This window comes from Nipponia nippon, unplaced genomic scaffold, assembly GCF_047370975.1.
Source record: "Nipponia nippon isolate SJK-2023a ecotype South Korea unplaced genomic scaffold, ASM4737097v1 scaffold_4, whole genome shotgun sequence".
Taxonomy (NCBI): Eukaryota; Metazoa; Chordata; class Aves; order Pelecaniformes; family Threskiornithidae; genus Nipponia; species Nipponia nippon.
The window spans coordinates 35,652,361-35,670,476 of NW_028262358.1; the positions used below are offsets into that span (position 1 = coordinate 35,652,361).

Sequence of the window (18,116 nt, forward strand, 5' to 3'; positions counted from 1 at the left end):
CTGTTCAGCCATAATCATTCTCTTTTTGAACAGGTCAACATTCCTGGAAAAAGCCCCCTGCATTACCCTTTGACTCTGCAATCTGCATTAAATTCCACCATAAAGCAAAGTAAATTTACTTATAAACTCTTTGCAATAGCACTGTTATTTCTTACTATTTCAGTCATTGAGCACAATACTTTCCAGTCATTCTGGTGAGCTCACGATTCAAGTTGCGGTATCAAGATTCAAACTACGTAGACAGATCACTATCGTTACTGGTTGGATACCCAAAATTAGTTAATAAAATCAATTCCAAAGGAAAATATATCTATCAAGAAAAAAGTTACCTTTTACACCTTGCTGTCCTGACATCGTCAGTGGTAGAGTATGAGTAGAGTGGATAATTTGTGATCCTACAGCCTTGTTCACCTGTTGTGGATGATGGTACAGTTTTGGAGTATTGGCAGTCTGCACAGGGATCTGACAAAGTTTACCGGTGTAATTAGGAGGGCACTGGCATTTATCTCTAGAACTGCACTGGCCTCCATTCATGCATGGAAGGTGACAAATAACTGAAATGAAAACAGAAAGAAAAATTTTGTTAATGACTTTAGCTTCAGTATTATCTGACCACATATCACACAGAAGTCGAGAAAGAAAGGAATAGGCCTGGGGCCCTTTGTTCTTGTGACATCTGAAGAATGACTACCCATCTGACATGCACTTTTAATTGCCTTGTGGTAGAACCACTTCCCTTCCCCTCTTTGTGACCTCTGCCTGGTTCCCACCTTCTCTCCATGACAAACCCTCCTTTCAGCCTCTGCCTGGTTCGTATCTTCTCTCCATGACAAACAGAGCGAGCACATTATTCCCTTAGAAATCCCAGCTATTTTAGTTCATTATGCTATTAAGCAAGATGGTAAATTAATACGGTGTCTGGCTGCATCTCTCACTCACACTTTGGTACAGGTATTCTTATTTAGTCAGCCTCCTATTTCTGAAAATCCTGGGCCACCTACACTTCCCTGGAAGACTGGGGAAAAACTCACTGGAGAGTAGACAGTACCGGGAATAAATTTTCCATTTTCACTGTAAGCCTTGGCTGTTCTTTGGAAAACCATGTCTTACTGAGTATCTAGATTTTTGCTTAACATTTCTCTCTCAGCTAGAAGAAGCTAATTTGTATACCCGCCCATGAAGATCATAAAAATATCGAGAGATTCTACTCAAATGATTTCAGAGACAAATTCTACAGTGTTAAAATATTTTAACTCCGATATAAAGACAAGGGTAATTACTTCTGTGCCAGCTAATACTTGCACATTTACAGCAATATAAATTATCAGACGAAACATGAAAAATGTCAACATCAAATGAAAAATATTTCTTAACTTGGAGATACAAACAGTAATAGGCATGGTTCAGCACTTTCTAAAAATATGATGTGGGACTTAATCAACCATAATCTAGCTGAGCTGTCAACATTTTCAAGAACTAAATGATATAAAAACAACAGGGAAAATACCGTAAAGTTTTTGTTCAAGACAAACTAAGGTCATTTGTTCAGAAATCCAAGATTTTTGGAGAAATAGCATACAGTATCCATTTGTCAGCTTTAAGATAAGATTCTGACTGTGAAAATAAATAAATAAAAATCTAGACTTTACAGTAACTATGGCATTTTGCTTGAGTGGTATTGCTCAGTCTATATTGAATTACAATAAAAATGAGAAAGTGTAGATAATATAAGGTAATTAGGAACCTAGGGCTTATTATTCCAAGTGGTGTAATCTCTGGACAACTGCAGCCTATTACTACTATTAATACCATAAAACGTCAGTATTGGAAAAGGAACCTGCATGTTTTGCGTCGCAAGAAGACAAAGTAGGACATTCAGCAGCCCAAGGAGTTCCAGCCCAGCTGCGTAACTCATTTGGCCCAGGAAGAGTGCTCAAGAAACAGCGCGATCAGCCCGGCTCATCACAGAGCACCCTCACATCGTATTGACAGGGTCCAGAACGGTGCTGCCTGATCACCAGATAGGTCCACACACAAATGTAAACAGCCAGAATTGTTTTTCCACTCTGTTCTGCAAATACGTATTTAATATTTTCCTCGTCTTATCTCATATTTTCATTTCACATAAACTGACTGAAAGTACTTCAAGCTGTAGCATTGTGCTAAAAGGCCTACTTGACTTCGGAAGACGCCAGCGCAGGCCTCACTTTTTTGGGTCCCAGCGCTGTTGGGACTTTATCCGAATGTATAAAAGACGTCCTTACAGAACAGCTGTTACTTCAGGGCAAAATGAAGGCTTTTTGACCCCAGCAGTAATTAACACATGACAGCTCTCTCTCTGGTAGAGCCACAAACGAGCAGGTTTACTGCAATAGCAACAACATGCAAAGAATTTTAAGTACTTGTAAAGATCTGCCTGAGCAAGGTTGAAAGCTAAGGTGGTTTTCCTGCAAAAGTAACATCACACAATGAAATAATGTAAAGTAGTGTTAAGGGGACAGCAATTTGGTGTTTGAAAGAAGTACAGCGAAACAAAGGCAAACAGAAATAGTCTCACTGAGGAATTCCTTGAGTGCAAGAAGGTTTTCTTCCCACTCTTGCCGGCCTCGAGGCAACAAGGCAATGTACAAAACACAGCTTTTAAACAATATAAATATACCCGGTATTTCCACCAAAATAAATTACTTTCTTCCAAGCTCCTGTTCCTATAAAGCAGTCAGCATCTGGAAGGCCACGTTGTGCGGACACCTCTGCATTATAGGGCACTCTTCAGGCCTTCCTCTCCTGCAGGAGCCCGCCCAGTAGCGAACAGGCACATGAAAAGCTTTGCTTTCAAGCAAACAACAGTTTGTGTTAAAAATACTGGGAAGGAAGATACCAATAGAAAAGAGTTCATTCATGTTCCTTTTCCTAACTGTTTGCTGTAGGTATTCATACAAATAACTTGTGCAAATAAATGCCACTGAAAGGTCTAGTATGAGGTAAATAATAAAGAATGTTTAATTTCTCAGTATTTACATATAACAGAAGATAAAAATTCCAAGCTGCTCACATTATCATGTGGTGCAAATCACTCAACTGATTTATGTACAGATACATTGATTTACATCTCTTGAAGGTCTGGCCTAATGTATGAAGAATGAACTTTAAATGAGAATACATTAAATCTATTCTAAGAATATAAAATTCTGTAATTAAATTAAAATATTCTGAAATATACAATTGTAAGTTATACTCAGTCACGTAAAATGGCAAACATTATGAGAACTTAAAAAAAAAAAAAGAATGGAACGTTGAAATAAAATATCTCATAATTTTAAATAGGCATAATAAGCGCACACACACACTAATTGTGATCTTTCCTCAGGTAGTTTTTATGGCCAGGAGAAAGAGCTGCATTTGATTATGACACTGCTGCTGCAAATCACAGGCACACAACTTCACCAGAGCTGGAATTACACACAGACCATTCGAGAAAAGTGAGCTGAAGGGGGGTAAGTCTCCAAAAAGGCAGAGGAAGGAAACACTACTTTTCCTTGACAAGGCTCTGGGAATCTCAGGTTAACAAAGACCAAAGAGCTCTGGGGAAAGGACCACTTAAGATAGGAACAGCATATAAAGCCAGGGTATGTTTGAACAGCTCAACTTCTGATGAAAGTTTTTCGCTTTGTTTTGTTTTGTCACTGAGGTTAAAGAACTTAAACAAACAGAATGGCTGAACGTTGCCAGAGGCGTAGGGGATACTCCTGACAAAACCCAGACCCGTGTGCTGGGAGAGACCATTAGAAGATGCTGGGTTTGTACATATGTTCACGACTGGCATTCAGACAAAGGGTGCACTGGCGCCTGATTCTCACTGGGCTGTTGCCATTTCCTCTGAAAAGGAAAAAAAAAAAAAAAGGAAATAAAAATATCCGTTATGGTGTGAAATCCTCTAGCTGCTCAGAGCCTGATAAAAATGTGGAGATAGGTCTGCACAAGATGACAAGAAATTTCAGTTCACATGTGGGTATCTCACAAACAAAACAAAGAAAGTATTAATGGACCTAAGAAAGGCAACAAATTCTTCACTCAGATCTGCTGTAAGCCAGACCTCTTAAGGATCAGCCAACATATGACTGAAAAAATTTAACAATTTCTTAATATAAATGAACATCCAGCCTTTAGAAATGTACAGACAGGTTTAAGGAACTACAAACATTTTAAGTATTCTTCTCATCTTTGTGCAATTAATTGGTAATAAGAATTTTTGATTTCTCTGGCATCCAAAGGCCTTAATTCCCCCCAGCCTGGCACAGCTTGGTGGGTATCACTGTTCAAAATGAGCCAAGCAGAGAAGGTGCGTTGAGATGCCCCCACAGGGAGTCTGTGAAAGGCTGAATGTACAGAAAAAGGAGAATATTTGCAATGTGAATCCAGATAAAGCTGCCACAGCTATGGGTTGGAAACACAAAAATAGGGCATGGAATCATCAACAAAGAAGCTAGGAAACCACTTATATACAGTTTGTCCATGTAATTACATCATCTAATATGTTTTCAAGATACTCAAACAACCTTGAACAGCTCCAGATAAACTAATTTAATCAAAGTACGAATGTTTTAATTTAATCAAAATAATGTGTAACAAAACAAACTCCAAGGACTTAAATCCTCCTAATCCTTAAAAAATAGCCCATGCTTACCTAAACAAGCCCTTGGGATGGATGGAAACTTCCTTCCTGTAACCAATGCTGAAGAAAACGAAGATACGTTTTGAAATGTTCCTCATCTGACTCTCCAAATGCCTCTTCTTCTACGGCTCAGGGAACATAAGAGTTTCTGTCTCGCTTTCCCTCATCACTCTTTGGCTTTTCTATTTACATGCTATCAACTGTTCAAGTGTAAGCACTACTCAATTACATCAACAGGCTCTCCAAGGAAAACCTTAAACTGCTCATTAGATTACAGTATTTCCACTAGATGCATCACAAATCAGCAGATTAATTTTGTCTCTGAGTACTACACGGTCATCCAGCATTACTACATGCGCCACAGCTGTTTGGGCATCTTTCTTCCATGCTGTTACTAAGCATACAGAAACTGCAGGGACTAGCACACAGACCTACAAAACACAAGTTTTCACAGCAAAAACGTGTGTTGGGTCACAACAACCCCATGCAACGCCACAGGCTTGGGAAAGAGTGGCTGAAGAGCTGCCTGGCGGAAAAGGACCTGAGGCTGCTGGTTGACAGCCGGCTGAACATGAGCCAACAGTGTGCTCAGGTGGCCAAGAAGGCCAATGGCATCCTGGCCTGTATCAGGAATAGTGTGGCCAGCAGGGCCAGGGAGGTGATCGTGCCCCTGTACTCGGCACTGGTGAGGCCGCACCTCGATACTGTGTTCAGTTTTGGGCCCCTCACTACAAGAAGGACATCGAGGGGCTGGAGCGTGTCCAGAGGAGGGCAATGAAGCTGGTGAAGGGTCTGGAGCACAAGTATTACGAGGAACGGCTGAGGGAGCTGGGGTTGTTTAGCCTGGAGAAAAGAAGGCTGAGGGGAGACCTTATCACTCTCTACAACTACCTGAAAGGAGGTTGTAGCGAGGTGGGGGTTGGTCTCTTCTCCCAAGTAACAAGCAATAGGACAAGAGGAAATGACTTCAAGTTGCACCAGGGGAGGTGTAGGTTGGATACTAGGAAAAACTTCTTCACCGAAAGGGTAGTCAGGCACTGGAACAGGCTGCCCAGGGAGGTGGTTGAGTCTCCATCCCTGGAGGTATTTAAGAGACGGGCAGATGTCATCCCTAGGGACAGGGTTTAGTGGTGGACTTGGCAGTGTTAGGTTAATGGTTGGACTCAATGATCTTAAGGGTCTTTTCCAACCTTAACAATTCTACGATTCTATAAAAGACGACATGGCATTCACTGAGGGGAAGCACTGCCATATACAACGTTCTTATAATGTAGTGCCTCTAAACACCGTGCACTTTAGGTCAAAATTGAAACCCAGAGGTGTTATAGATCTGTGCAATCGCTCCAAACTTATTTCTACTTTCTCATTGCAGAAACTCTAAGAGTAACCCACAAAAGGCACAGAGGTATGAGCTACAGTAATGATGCCGTCCTTCAGTTTAGACTCTTCCCTATTCCCCTAGGGGTTTTTTGCCACTTCTTACTTGTTGTCCCTCAATTTTCTAACTGCTTAATCCAAAACTGTTTTCTCTTCAGATTCCTGGCTATAACTCAGAGGTGTTATATAAGGTATTACAAGTTAAGTAATCAAATAATTAGTTTCTTTTTTAAGTAAGATTAAGAAAATCTTGATATTACAAGCTTGTGCTTTGGGAAGCAGAGGGAGAAAAGAAACGAAGCTTTAAGTGGCCTTGATTTAATAGTATAACACCTTTATATTCACCTCTGAATTTATCCTATTGTCCGTATTTTGATAACTTGTAAGAGAAACATTCTATTGCAACAACCAAACACAATTTTAAAAAGTAAATCTGATGGTGAGAGCTCCAACAGCAGATGAAAAATGCTCTTTTCTTCTCACCACTGAAAACAGGAAAGTGATGCCCTGCCCATGTGAATAGCCTAGTTACCACCCACAAATCCCGGGTTACATACCACTGCTATTCACTGATCCAAACAGTGATGACAGCACCAGATTTGGTTCCAGACACAAGCAGTCCTGTAGAAATGGCTACTCTCTGCTACTGCTGAGAGAGGAGTCTGGGTATGTGACAAATGGCAGTATGGTATGGGGGATGAGCCTCCCCGTCACAGCACTTTTTAATGAAATCTCTAGTATTCAACAAGAAGGAAAAAATGTTTTGAGGCTCTCCTCTAGTTTTCTTTGTTGAATGCAATCTTGTGCCTAAACAATGGCTTAAGTATAAGGCATGGACTCAGGTAGATTAATGCTCTAATATGCACAATAACATGCAACTATATTTTGAAAGATGCTTGTAAAAGTAAGAGCGTTGCTGGAAAATTAGTGCAGGAAAGGTGGGTAGAACAAAAGTGCACACCTTCTCAGTTGGGTACACCAAAAAGATACACAGTAAAAAATACAATGAAAGAGTTGTCATATAGAAATCTCTCTAGTAAATAGTTTCATTTCATTTACTACTAGTTTAATTAGTTTTAAATTAGCTTACACAAATATAGATTCCCCCAAAATGGCATGAATTTAAACATGTAGTATTTTTACAATGAATAACTGTAAATTAGTAGGAATGACAGACAACAGTATAGGTAAGGGGCGTACTTCAAAGAACATCCCTGATGAAGTACATTTCTTTATTATCGGAGACTGTTGTCAGACTTCATGGACACAATTTATGAACACCACCACCAAAATCTAGTTTGTTTATACAGTCCCAAGATTTTGCTTCTTTTTGTTCTGTGCTTCTGTAGTTATAATTATCATCAACATAATGTATTCAAAGCTGTTATGCATATTCCTTCATATCTGAACTCTCAAGTCTTAACTCTTGTGGAAAAAAAAACCACCTACTTGAGAAAAAAAATGCAGTAGTCAGTGGGTGCATTAACATTCACCTTTGTTCAGTGGGAAAGAAATAAAACAAGTAAAAATGTTCACAAGTGGAAAAAAAATGCTTTATGTCATTCAAAGTAGTATGTTCCATTATGCCAGACTTCTGACCAGAAAGCAATACAGAGGAATTATATCGAATGTGGTCCCTTATACTGTCACCTTCACACTGCTTATCAGTAGATGTGTAAATATTATAACAAGGATCTTATCAAACAAATTTGTACTCTGAATGCTGCAATAAATTAATAGAGATCATCCTAAAAGGCTGAACATGACACTGAAGGCACTCCAGATGTTTCCTCTGGAAAGAAATAAGATCTGCAACACTGCAGGGAAAGATTTCAAACAGGAACCTACCTCAAACCTAATGGTATGATAAGAAAAAATATGCAGCTACTAAACTGAGTTCTCAGCTATTGTGAATTAACATGGTCACTGACTTCATTAGAATTTGTATCATATTTATTACCAAGGGATTTTTAACAAAGTAATGCAGCCCCACTTGGGAATGGAATCATAAGTACTGCTGTTTATCCAGACAAGGAAACCAAATTATTGCCAAAATAAACAAGCTTTGTGATGTTATTCCTGTCTGGATCATGCACATTTGGAGGGGGGGGGGGGGAAGTCTCAAAGAAAATCAAGAGTTAGCCACAAACAAAAGTCCTGAAACAGTCCTTTAACACTTCCAAAATACAAACAATCCTTTCTGCATATAAATATTATTTTCTGTAGGTAAAATTATTTTCTTACATTTGCACTGTTAAAATTATAAACCTTCCCTCCCCCCCCCCCCCCCAGTAGGGATAAATTCAGAATGATGACATCTCTCAGGAATTATATATAATCACTTATCTTTAGCATCTCCCCCTCCCACAAAATAATGTTAATGCTAAGCTGCATTGCAGGGGTCATTTCACTGGTTTGCAGTTGAGTGCACGTGACATTTCAAGACTGTTAAAGATGTAAGCAAACATCAGAGTCCAAGGATGAACCCAACTAATACACTATTCTTGAGCAAGAGAACAAATTGCATTCAAGTAATGACAACTGTCTTTACTCCACTCTAACCCAACTGCAACCACATTGACTCTGTCAAGAAGACCAAAGCAGCATGCTGCCTCTAAAAATCCCAGAGTAAGGAGATCTGTGTACATGCCACATACAGATGTACACACCATCCTTTTATATAAAACTTCTTCTTTATCCAGAAGCTACTAACAAGGATGCATGAGCCTTTGAATGATTTTTTGCTGCAAAGAGCACCCTCAACTTCTAAACATTATGAAAACACGAGGCTCTTAAGAATTGACTGCTTTAGGGAGAAGATAAGCTGTCCTAGAAATGTAGGACATTGTATCATATTATGACAAAACAGATGAAATACCCATATTTAAGTGTGAGGAATCCAGGCAGACCAATAAAGGAGAAAAGAGTTTTAGCCTCCATCTCCTGCCAATGGTGTAACACAGCACCTGTTTGCCAATTTCTAAGGACATGCTGTAAAAATGGTATGCCTGGGCCCTTTCTGAGATGGACTAAACGTTGTCGAGGATGAGATTCTCTTTTCCTCTACTTAAAAGGCTCACTAATGTAACCAGAAGGCTACTTAGAGATATCTCTTACACTGTGAAACTGATAAATATTTTTGAAATCTATTTTTTGTTGATCCAACATGGACCTACATTTTTGAAGAGGAAAGACTATTGTATCCTTCTCACAAAGTATGAGATTTCATCCTTTCAGCCCCGTTATTAAGATGACTATCTTGAATTTAACAGCTCTTATGTACTAGATGGCACCTACGTCTATTTTGAAACCATCTCTAACCAGTATTTCCAGTTACTAACATTCCAGAAAGTAACCAGGCATTTCTGTATGATGCACGTATGTTGGAGAGATTGTTTCCACCCACAAAGCAAATAGTTATTGAATCCTTCTGCTTTTATTTTATCAGCAGTAACAATTCTATAAATGTGTCTGTTGTATGTTATCTCCTGTACCACTACGGGGCTTCTTCTCCTATAATATTTAATATCTACCCTGGAATATTTTTCTGTGATTTCTTTAGCTATCCTTACCAACTTTCTATATTTCATAACTTTTAATTTGTGCTTATCGCTATTTTCCCCCCTTCCATTTGTCATCAGATTAGCCCCCTGTCCCACTCATCGTTACAAAATCCGATTGGTGTCTTCCTTCTTCTTTCCTTCATGACTGAACCCTTCCAAAAGTAATTCCAATCTTTTCATGCTTTTCCTTTTTTTTTTTTCTCCTCATCAATTCTACTTTTAATTTTCTCTTGTCAAGGAAACCTTACTGAAGAAAAATCGTATATGAAGATTTAGGGAAAAATGCAGGTAGCTTTGAGGATTGGATTCAAAGCACTGTTCTTAGCTCGAATTTAGTCTCATGACTAAACTCAGTAGAGTTGAGAATCACTGAGTAGAAGAGCAAGTAGTAGTCACTAAAGCCATCTGGGCAGGCATAATTTTACACTTTAAAATATGCTGCCAAGAATCCTAGGGAGCTGCTCTTGCTCTAGAAGGATTCTTCCTCTCAACAGAAAAAAAATAAAGAAATTCCCAAACAGCTTTCTCTTTCTGTCACTCTCCCTACTCCATGAAATGCCATACTGCACATATTAAACATTTTTTAAAAAAAGATACATTGCACTAGGGAAGGTCAATAGCTGTCATCATACCTATGCTATTTGATGATTTTGCATGTTTACATTTGTGAAGAAAAACCTTACAGATCTACTACGTGTCTGTTGTAGCCATGACCATTTTCAGGCTGCAGTCATAGCATTCTACAAAATAAACTCTTTCTACACTTTTTCATAGGCAAACATGGATTTTCTTCGCACTATACACATTGACAACATAGTTCCAAAATCAGGAATTAAAGCAGTTGTGGTTTTTTAGCTTTATTACAGATCTAGAATAACACATTTAAAATAAGCAGAAAGAAAACACTAAAAAAAGAAAGCCCACTGCTGGAATGCAGTCTAGCTATTCACTTAATGTTTTCACTGTTGCTCTCACAATTCTGGAAGATGCATCTCTTTAAATGAAGCTGTACTTCACTAGTTCTTTTCAAACTCCTCCATGTACCACTATCAGCACCAAGCTTTAACAAATAATGTAGTACCTTAAAGCCTAATTGGATGAACGTCTGTGATTCTACTTCATCACTTGATCTACTACATGGCAATTACCAAGGAAGGTAAGTAAAAGAAAACATCACAAAATCAGATCACCTACATCTTCAAGCATTTTGTATTTTCATATCTCCCAACACCAAACCCTCCATTTAAAATTCATTCTCTAACTCAGCTGGTAAGTACAGGCTCAGCTTCTGGGATGATCATTATCTCCAGGAGTAACTGAGCTTTATTTGAGCTACTGAAAGGCTGTCTAGTTACTAGCATCACTTAATGGTAGTGTCAACTCACTGTAAATAAGGTGCAGTAAGTGTAACAAATTAGGTATATACTAGAAAAGAAGAACTGTCTACTTATGAAAAAGGGCAAGGGATGCTGTCTTCACTGGTGACAGAAAGCTGCGAGATCCTATCCAAGGAAAAACAGAATCAAATAGGTATTGCCTTAATTCTCTGTGCCTATATTAGAGTGAGCTGAACAAATTTCTAAATCTCCACTGACTGTGACGTAAGTTTCAACATGCACCTCATATGTAGATGCTGACATTTAAGCTGTCTCAGTCTACATGCTTGTCCCACTATGTCTCAGCTTTTCATTATAAAAGTGTATCAATAGTGTGGTATCAGTCATTCTTTAATGGAGGCTACATTGTCAACTAGGGGAGATCCTGATACTGAAAACCGGGGAGCAGGTTCAGGACAAGGACAAGGCTGCAATACATTTTAGAGAAATATTCATTTGTTGAGCGAGCATCGTGATCAGCAAGAAATCCAGAATGAATATGCACAAGATAATGTCACTGTACTACTCACGTCTTCCACAGTTTTAAACTCAGTACTTTAAAACACCTCAGGAAGAAGAGCTGGATGTTAGCAACTTGAAGATGTGTACATGAAGTCAACCAAGAGACATCTGATATGCCCCCAGGTGTTTCATTCATCCCTCAATGTGGGTTCAAAGGGCATGGGAGTCTAATAGGACCTGTATGACATCCTTCCAAGCTCCTGTGATAAGCCAGCTATCCTCAGACATGTCAAATGCAACCGTAGGCCTGTGTGTAGGTTACTGAACTGAGCACCTTCTGACCAACAGCTGCCAAAAAACTATTAAAGTGTTACAGTGTGGAAAGAATGGGATGGCTGAAAAACAATATCACAATATTCAAATGCCATCAGAAAAATAAAAGGCATGCTCTGTCATGGAAAAATGGCCTAAAGCGGTGGTTACTCAACATAAAAAGGGTATAGCAAAAGTTATGGTAGCTGAGAAGTGATTGACAGGAAGATTCTGGCTCACTAACAGCCATGATGCTCACAGCCACTCTTTGCTACATCTGCTTCTAATATTGTCAATATCTGAGACAATTCAGACAGTATTTTTAGAGGCAAGCAGATAGATGCTGTTAAGGGATGACTCACTCCTATCCTGATCATATTTGGTGAATCTATTGATTTTATTAGAGCTGATCCTGATATACTGAGTATAACATAAGGGTTAGACCTAGAACCAGTACACTAAGCAAAAAAACCCACCTCACTAGTTGCTGTTTATCAGGAATTAATGCATTACAAATGGTCAGTGTCAGACCTTTGACAATGATGCTAACACATACAGAAAAGCTACTCCAGGCATTTCTTCAGATTTCTACAATGTGTTGATATTAATTTTCCTCTCTGCAAGACACATGCAACTGAAATAAAATCTCAAGGGAAGGCCAGGTTTGAAAGTGTAGCAAGTTAGCAACACTTTAAAACCATCATTCTTAAAACAATTTCCTGCAAAATGAAAAATGTAAACAGACTGCAAAATAGCATGTTGCAGTATAAAGACTTTATAGGTATCAACTTTAAGCAGTGCTGAATAACTTATTAATTGCCATTGTCAAAGTGGGAACACTGAAATCAAGGTTCCCAGAGTCTGATGAAAACTAATCCTTCCTATGTTCCCAGTGCATTTAAGGGTCTTACTCCTCTGCATAGCACACGAGTGCCTGAGCATGCACAATACTAACATGCATTCATTAACACTGTAATGTACCTGTTTCCAACAGACAGAGAAAGAATTCAACAGAAGGACAGATAACAACGAACAACAAGCATCTTTATTGCTACAGGATCCTTCCAGGCTGTACTCCTCCTTTCTGGTGTCAGCTGAGCAGCATTACCCACCTTTAAGGACTACAGGATTAATGAGTAACTTGACCATAATGACACTAAGCTGTTATTGCTCATGCACTGCTACAATGTGATGAAGTCACTGAACTGATCCTCTGCTCTGACACCATTCTCTTATTAGGCTCTTTCAAAAAAAAAAAAAAACGTACCGGACTCTTGCACGGAGTAAAAAAGTAGTAACACCCAGTAGTGTAAGGCAGAGAAAAGAGCTGCTCTTAGACATCAAACTACTTGGTTACCATCAGACAAAATGGCAAAACGTCCTGAGAAACATTTAAGCAATGTGGTCACGCCTCTGTTATGCAAAGGCTCTGAAGACCACAGAAGCAGCAAAGCTGACGCTGGCCAGGGACATCAGCATCCTTACCATTTCTGGCAACTGAATAATAGATATTTAAGCTGAGATTCATCCCATTTAAGCTTTTGTGCCTTCTTGAGCCATCTAAATTAGGAGTGTTGTTACCAGAGGTTTCCCACTCTGTCAGTGAAGGGAGGCTCACCCAGCAGGCCATTCCGGCCATCCTGCCATAAAGGTGTCTCTCATCACCGCCTACTAGGTTCCTGGTTCAGGCACCTCAGTGAGATTCGGTGAGTGGGATGAACACTCAACCTTAGATCCAAAGGGTCTATGAACACTGATCCACTGTATCCCATACCACAAGACATTCTCCAATAACAAAATTATGTTTAGAATAGAAAAAGAAAAGCCACAAAAACTGTAGTCATTACAAAAATTTCCATCATTTCCAAACATCAGGAAACTGCTCTCTGATTACTGTAACATTACCACAGTGCTCATTTTTGTGGGAAAAAGTTTACAAGAAGAATAAAGCATGAATAGATTATTTCAAGTGGATACCCATTAACATACAAATAATGGCTCGTAATCCAGACCTTCCTGGACTAGTTAAAAACCATGAAAAACACAAGTTATCTAAGATTTTCTGGCACTGGCCAGATCACAAGAAATTGGAAAGTTTTCTAGGGAGTTGACCGCGAGGAGGTGACACAATATGAGAATATTGGGAAGGACAGTATTCAAAGTTTGAGTAATAAATTAGGTCATAGGAGACCAGTGAAAAGCAAGAGACTCAAATCCTGGAGTTCTGAAGGAGGAAAGGAACAGAGTCAGTTCTAATGAGTAGGAAGGATAAAGGTTACTCTGCAGAGAGTGTACAGTTGGAAATTCATTTAAAAACACACAACTTCAACACTTCTTATTGTGGTTCTTTTAACAACACATAATACCTGTATAAATTGTTGCACAAGCTGCGTAAATCTAAAATACAGTCAGCACTCTGACTGGTCATGTCCAGTTCCAAGCAATTAAACCGTGCACCCAACTCCCCTGAGCTGTGTACGACCCCACTGACAAGCTTCATGCCACGATGTTGTACCTGACCCTGTGTGCCGAAATGTGCGCAAGTACAAAAAATCCCTTTGCCCCCATTGTCGCAATAGGGATTCTTGGATCCATGTAACTTCTGATCAGATTGAAAAAAGGTGTTCTAGCCCCTACATATATAGCATCTAACATAACAGGCTGAATTTAATATAATCAAACAATAAGTAAGAGAGACACAATGGACACATACTAACTGCAGGAAGATAATATTACAGCTTATGTTATGAAGCTGGTCTCCTTTGGTTCCCTATACCAGCCGTCTCCAAAGCATGGTGTGCTGACCCCAGGCGGTGTGCAAGACAATCTACTGGGATGCTGGAAAGAAATATATTTTGTACAATTAATAAATAAAATGTTTTTAAGAAAGAGTTTACTTAATCTTCCTCTCTTTATCATCCATTTTAAATTTCTATTTTGTATATGTTTTATAATGTACATATATATGATATATACAGTAGTACATATACATAATTTGTAAATAAAATATACATATATTGGGGGTGCACGCTCAAAAATTTTTTACTGATAGGGATGTGCAATCAAAGAAGTTTGGAGACCGCTGTCCTCTACAGTCTATGGACAGAGCCAGTCCCTCTCAGGGAGAAGTCAGAGAACTCATGTTCCTAAATTATGACATGAAAAGTTGGTGAAAGTTCCCCTAAACTTGAAGTATCTGAATAATATAAAGTATAAAAATTTTACTTCATAGCTCAGCTTATCATCTTTAAATTAAACTAAAAATACAACATGACAAAATAACAAAGTTTTTGGCTGTATAAAAATACATATGAGAAATACTCTATGTGACTGGGTTTCTTAAAACTCAACCCCCTTCCTGTGCAAGCAGCAAATACCCAATTTTCCTTCTATTCATTGACTGGCGTCCTTCAAGACCTTGTAAGAGGTTTGTAAAAAAATTTACAATTCCCATGGACTTCAGCTTGATTCACATTTGTAAATCCCTGGTTAAAAGTTCACAGTTCCCTTTTAACAGTTCAGATTTTTTATGGATAGATAGAAAACTCAAAGAATTTAAATGTGTGCGTAATGAAGATAGAGTTCATGTTCCAAAAGAAAGATCCAGAAATCTCTGTGCCTCTATGCTACAAAACAGGCCTCTCAATTAGAGCGATACTCAAATCTAAGAACTAATTGTAGGTGGAATGGATAGGTGAAAGTTATACAGGCTACCCTGTCCAGAGACAGAGTAATCATCTGGAGCAGAATAAACAAAAGTAGAATAGACAGTAGGGAGGCTGAATGGGGAAAGACTGCAATCAGTGGAGCCATGCTAGCTGCCTGCTTCCTTCCAATTGTCTTATGTCCAACAGGACACATTAAATACAAACCAGTTTGCTAAGAAATCTACCCATGATAAATGCCATATTTTAACCATTAAAGAAATTTGTCACTCTTCTGTGCTTGCATAATTCAAAGGCAACTTTCTTTTTTTTCAAGCCAAGGTTGGCATATACTTGATCTTCAGTGAGGTATGTGCAAAGACATTTGGTTTAGCAATAACAAAATTATAGCTGTAGAAGGTAGTGTGTTTATTTGAATATGCAACAATGTAATCATTCAAATAAATGCACTCTTAGTTCTCTTTTTACAGTACTTCAAGTCAGATGTACATAAACTAATCCCTAGAAATTAAAACCACATACAGTAAAATAAAGCATTATGCATTTTAACTTTGTATTCTGTTTTGCTTTAACTTTGAGGGAAACATACTCCATGTGTTTTTGAATGGCTGCAGGTGTGGATTTTGTACCATTTCCATTTGTGGTTTTTCCTATGACTGCACATCCAAAAACTGTGTTGTCTATAATATACAGTTTGGTGAGTGCTTTGAGAGCAGATGGACTTTTGCTTCACAGTGATGGTCTGAAGTCCTTAAGGTGAGCAAGGGAGTGGAAATGAGTTGCTAACAGGCTTGTCTAAGTTCAACCTCATTAAAATCATCTGGCTGAATGATGCATTTTCTTTAAATTAGCATCTGGCCTCCATTAGAATCACAGGGAACGATGTCAAATTTGAATAATTATTTTAAGATTATGAAGAAAGAGCTCACAGATGCTGTAAGCTGCATGGTAAAAACCAGAACTATTTGTTGATGACAAGTACTGATAAATACATGGGGGAAAGAAAGCATTCCTTCTGAACATATATGGATATCAATAACAACAAAATCCTTAAGATATAATTTTTCTTTGTAATTTGAGTATAGGTGGCCAATAATTAAAAATGCATTAAAATCCTGAGTGCTGCTCAGACTACAGAGTGATACATTCACATTACAGGGTAAACCTTTAGTCTACTAGTGGTTCAGATTAGGAAAGCCTACATGACACTACCTGGATTGTAAGCCAATGAATTCACTCTCTTGTCTGCTCAAATTTACTTTACAGAACAAAGGGAGATTGGAAAAAAGGAATATCTGTTAAACTGATGCTCATAAGTGGTTCCTCCAAAATTGTTTTACATTGGCTCTCCAGGATGGGAAATACCTTTTTCCTAGTATCTTCTATAAGGCGGAAGACGTAAATAATTAATAAAATAGTTCCACCATTACTTGTCCTTCTTTCTATTTTAGCCACTCAATCCAGTGTCTGAGGAAAAATACTTGGCCTTCATTTTGCTACAGCTGTTACAATGCTGCTGCATGAATAAATATTTCAAGCATGGTCATCATTTATACAGATTAAATTTCAAATTACCAGCTAACACAGTGAATAAACTCTAATGTCCTGATCCTTTTCTTTTTTTCTGAGAGAGAGAGAGAGAGAGAGAGAGAGACAGGCACACTCCGACAGACTGACCAACTTTCTTGACTATTGTTGCAGAAAGTTTAAAAAGTTAATCTTTTAACCAAGTTGTCCGAGAATTCTGAAATTTGAGTGTTTGCCAGTGTCTATTAAAAGAAAAAATATTTAATCTGGCAGCAAAAAGAGCATAAAACAATAAAGCCTGACAGAGCAGAAATGATAATTATTGCAGGAAGAGCAGAAACAAAACCTTTACCAAATAAGGCTACAAGGTAGCCACTATAGAGACAGTAAAAGGACTAAACTGATAATACTGGGGGAATAGCAAGGTTCTTACATCATAACTATTGCAGAAAAGGATACTATGGCAAGTTCAAGTGCAAAAACCAAGGATATTTCAAAGTAACACTTCACTTTTACCCACAGAGAATACACTACTAAAACCAGACTATGAATTATCATACGCTGTTCTTGAGTTAAGCAGTTATTCCAGAAATAAGCCCCTCATCAATTAGGCTGTCTGATGGAACGTAATCAAGTTGAAAACCAAAGCATTTAAAAAAATCAATTCTCCTCAGTTATGTTACCAAAAGGAATTCAAAAATCTCTGCATGACATTTGTTATCAATTATTTTAAGTCCTCCATTTGAGAAGCTACATGTACATCTGCTAAGTCTCAGCTGAAGCCATAGGAATAGTGTTTTGCTGGGGCACAAATTACATAGATCAGACATGATGGCTCATCTACCCAGGCTGACACCATTCACTGAGTACTAAACACCACTTCATAATAGAGAAGAAAGCATCCCTTCTAACACATTGCCATTCTAGCAACTCACTAAACCCAGTACAACAAAACAAGGAATAAAATACAATGGGTAGAAAACTGAACAGTGTACGCCTCACAAGCTGCCAGAAGAGTCTGTAAAATCTCACAAATCTACACAAATAAAAGACCAACAGCTCGTAGAAGTATATGCCTTTATATGTCATCAGATTTGCCCTCCAATATTACTTACAATAAATGCCTTTTCATACCAAACGATATTGACAAATCGTTCTCAAA

General features: G+C 38.4%; 1 protein-coding gene across 7 annotated transcripts in view; it reads right to left on the reverse strand.

Annotated features, from left to right (window-relative positions):
• The window catches only part of LTBP1 (latent transforming growth factor beta binding protein 1), a 210,468-nt gene that overhangs the window by 117,702 nt on the left and 74,650 nt on the right, over positions 1-18,116 (reverse strand). For all 7 annotated transcript variants that reach the window (XM_087776963.1, XM_087776965.1, XM_087776964.1 and 4 more), the window contains one exon: positions 330-554. In XM_087776963.1, coding sequence (XP_087633089.1) covers positions 330-554 — 225 coding nt within the window. The remainder of the gene's footprint in view (positions 1-329; positions 555-18,116) is intronic.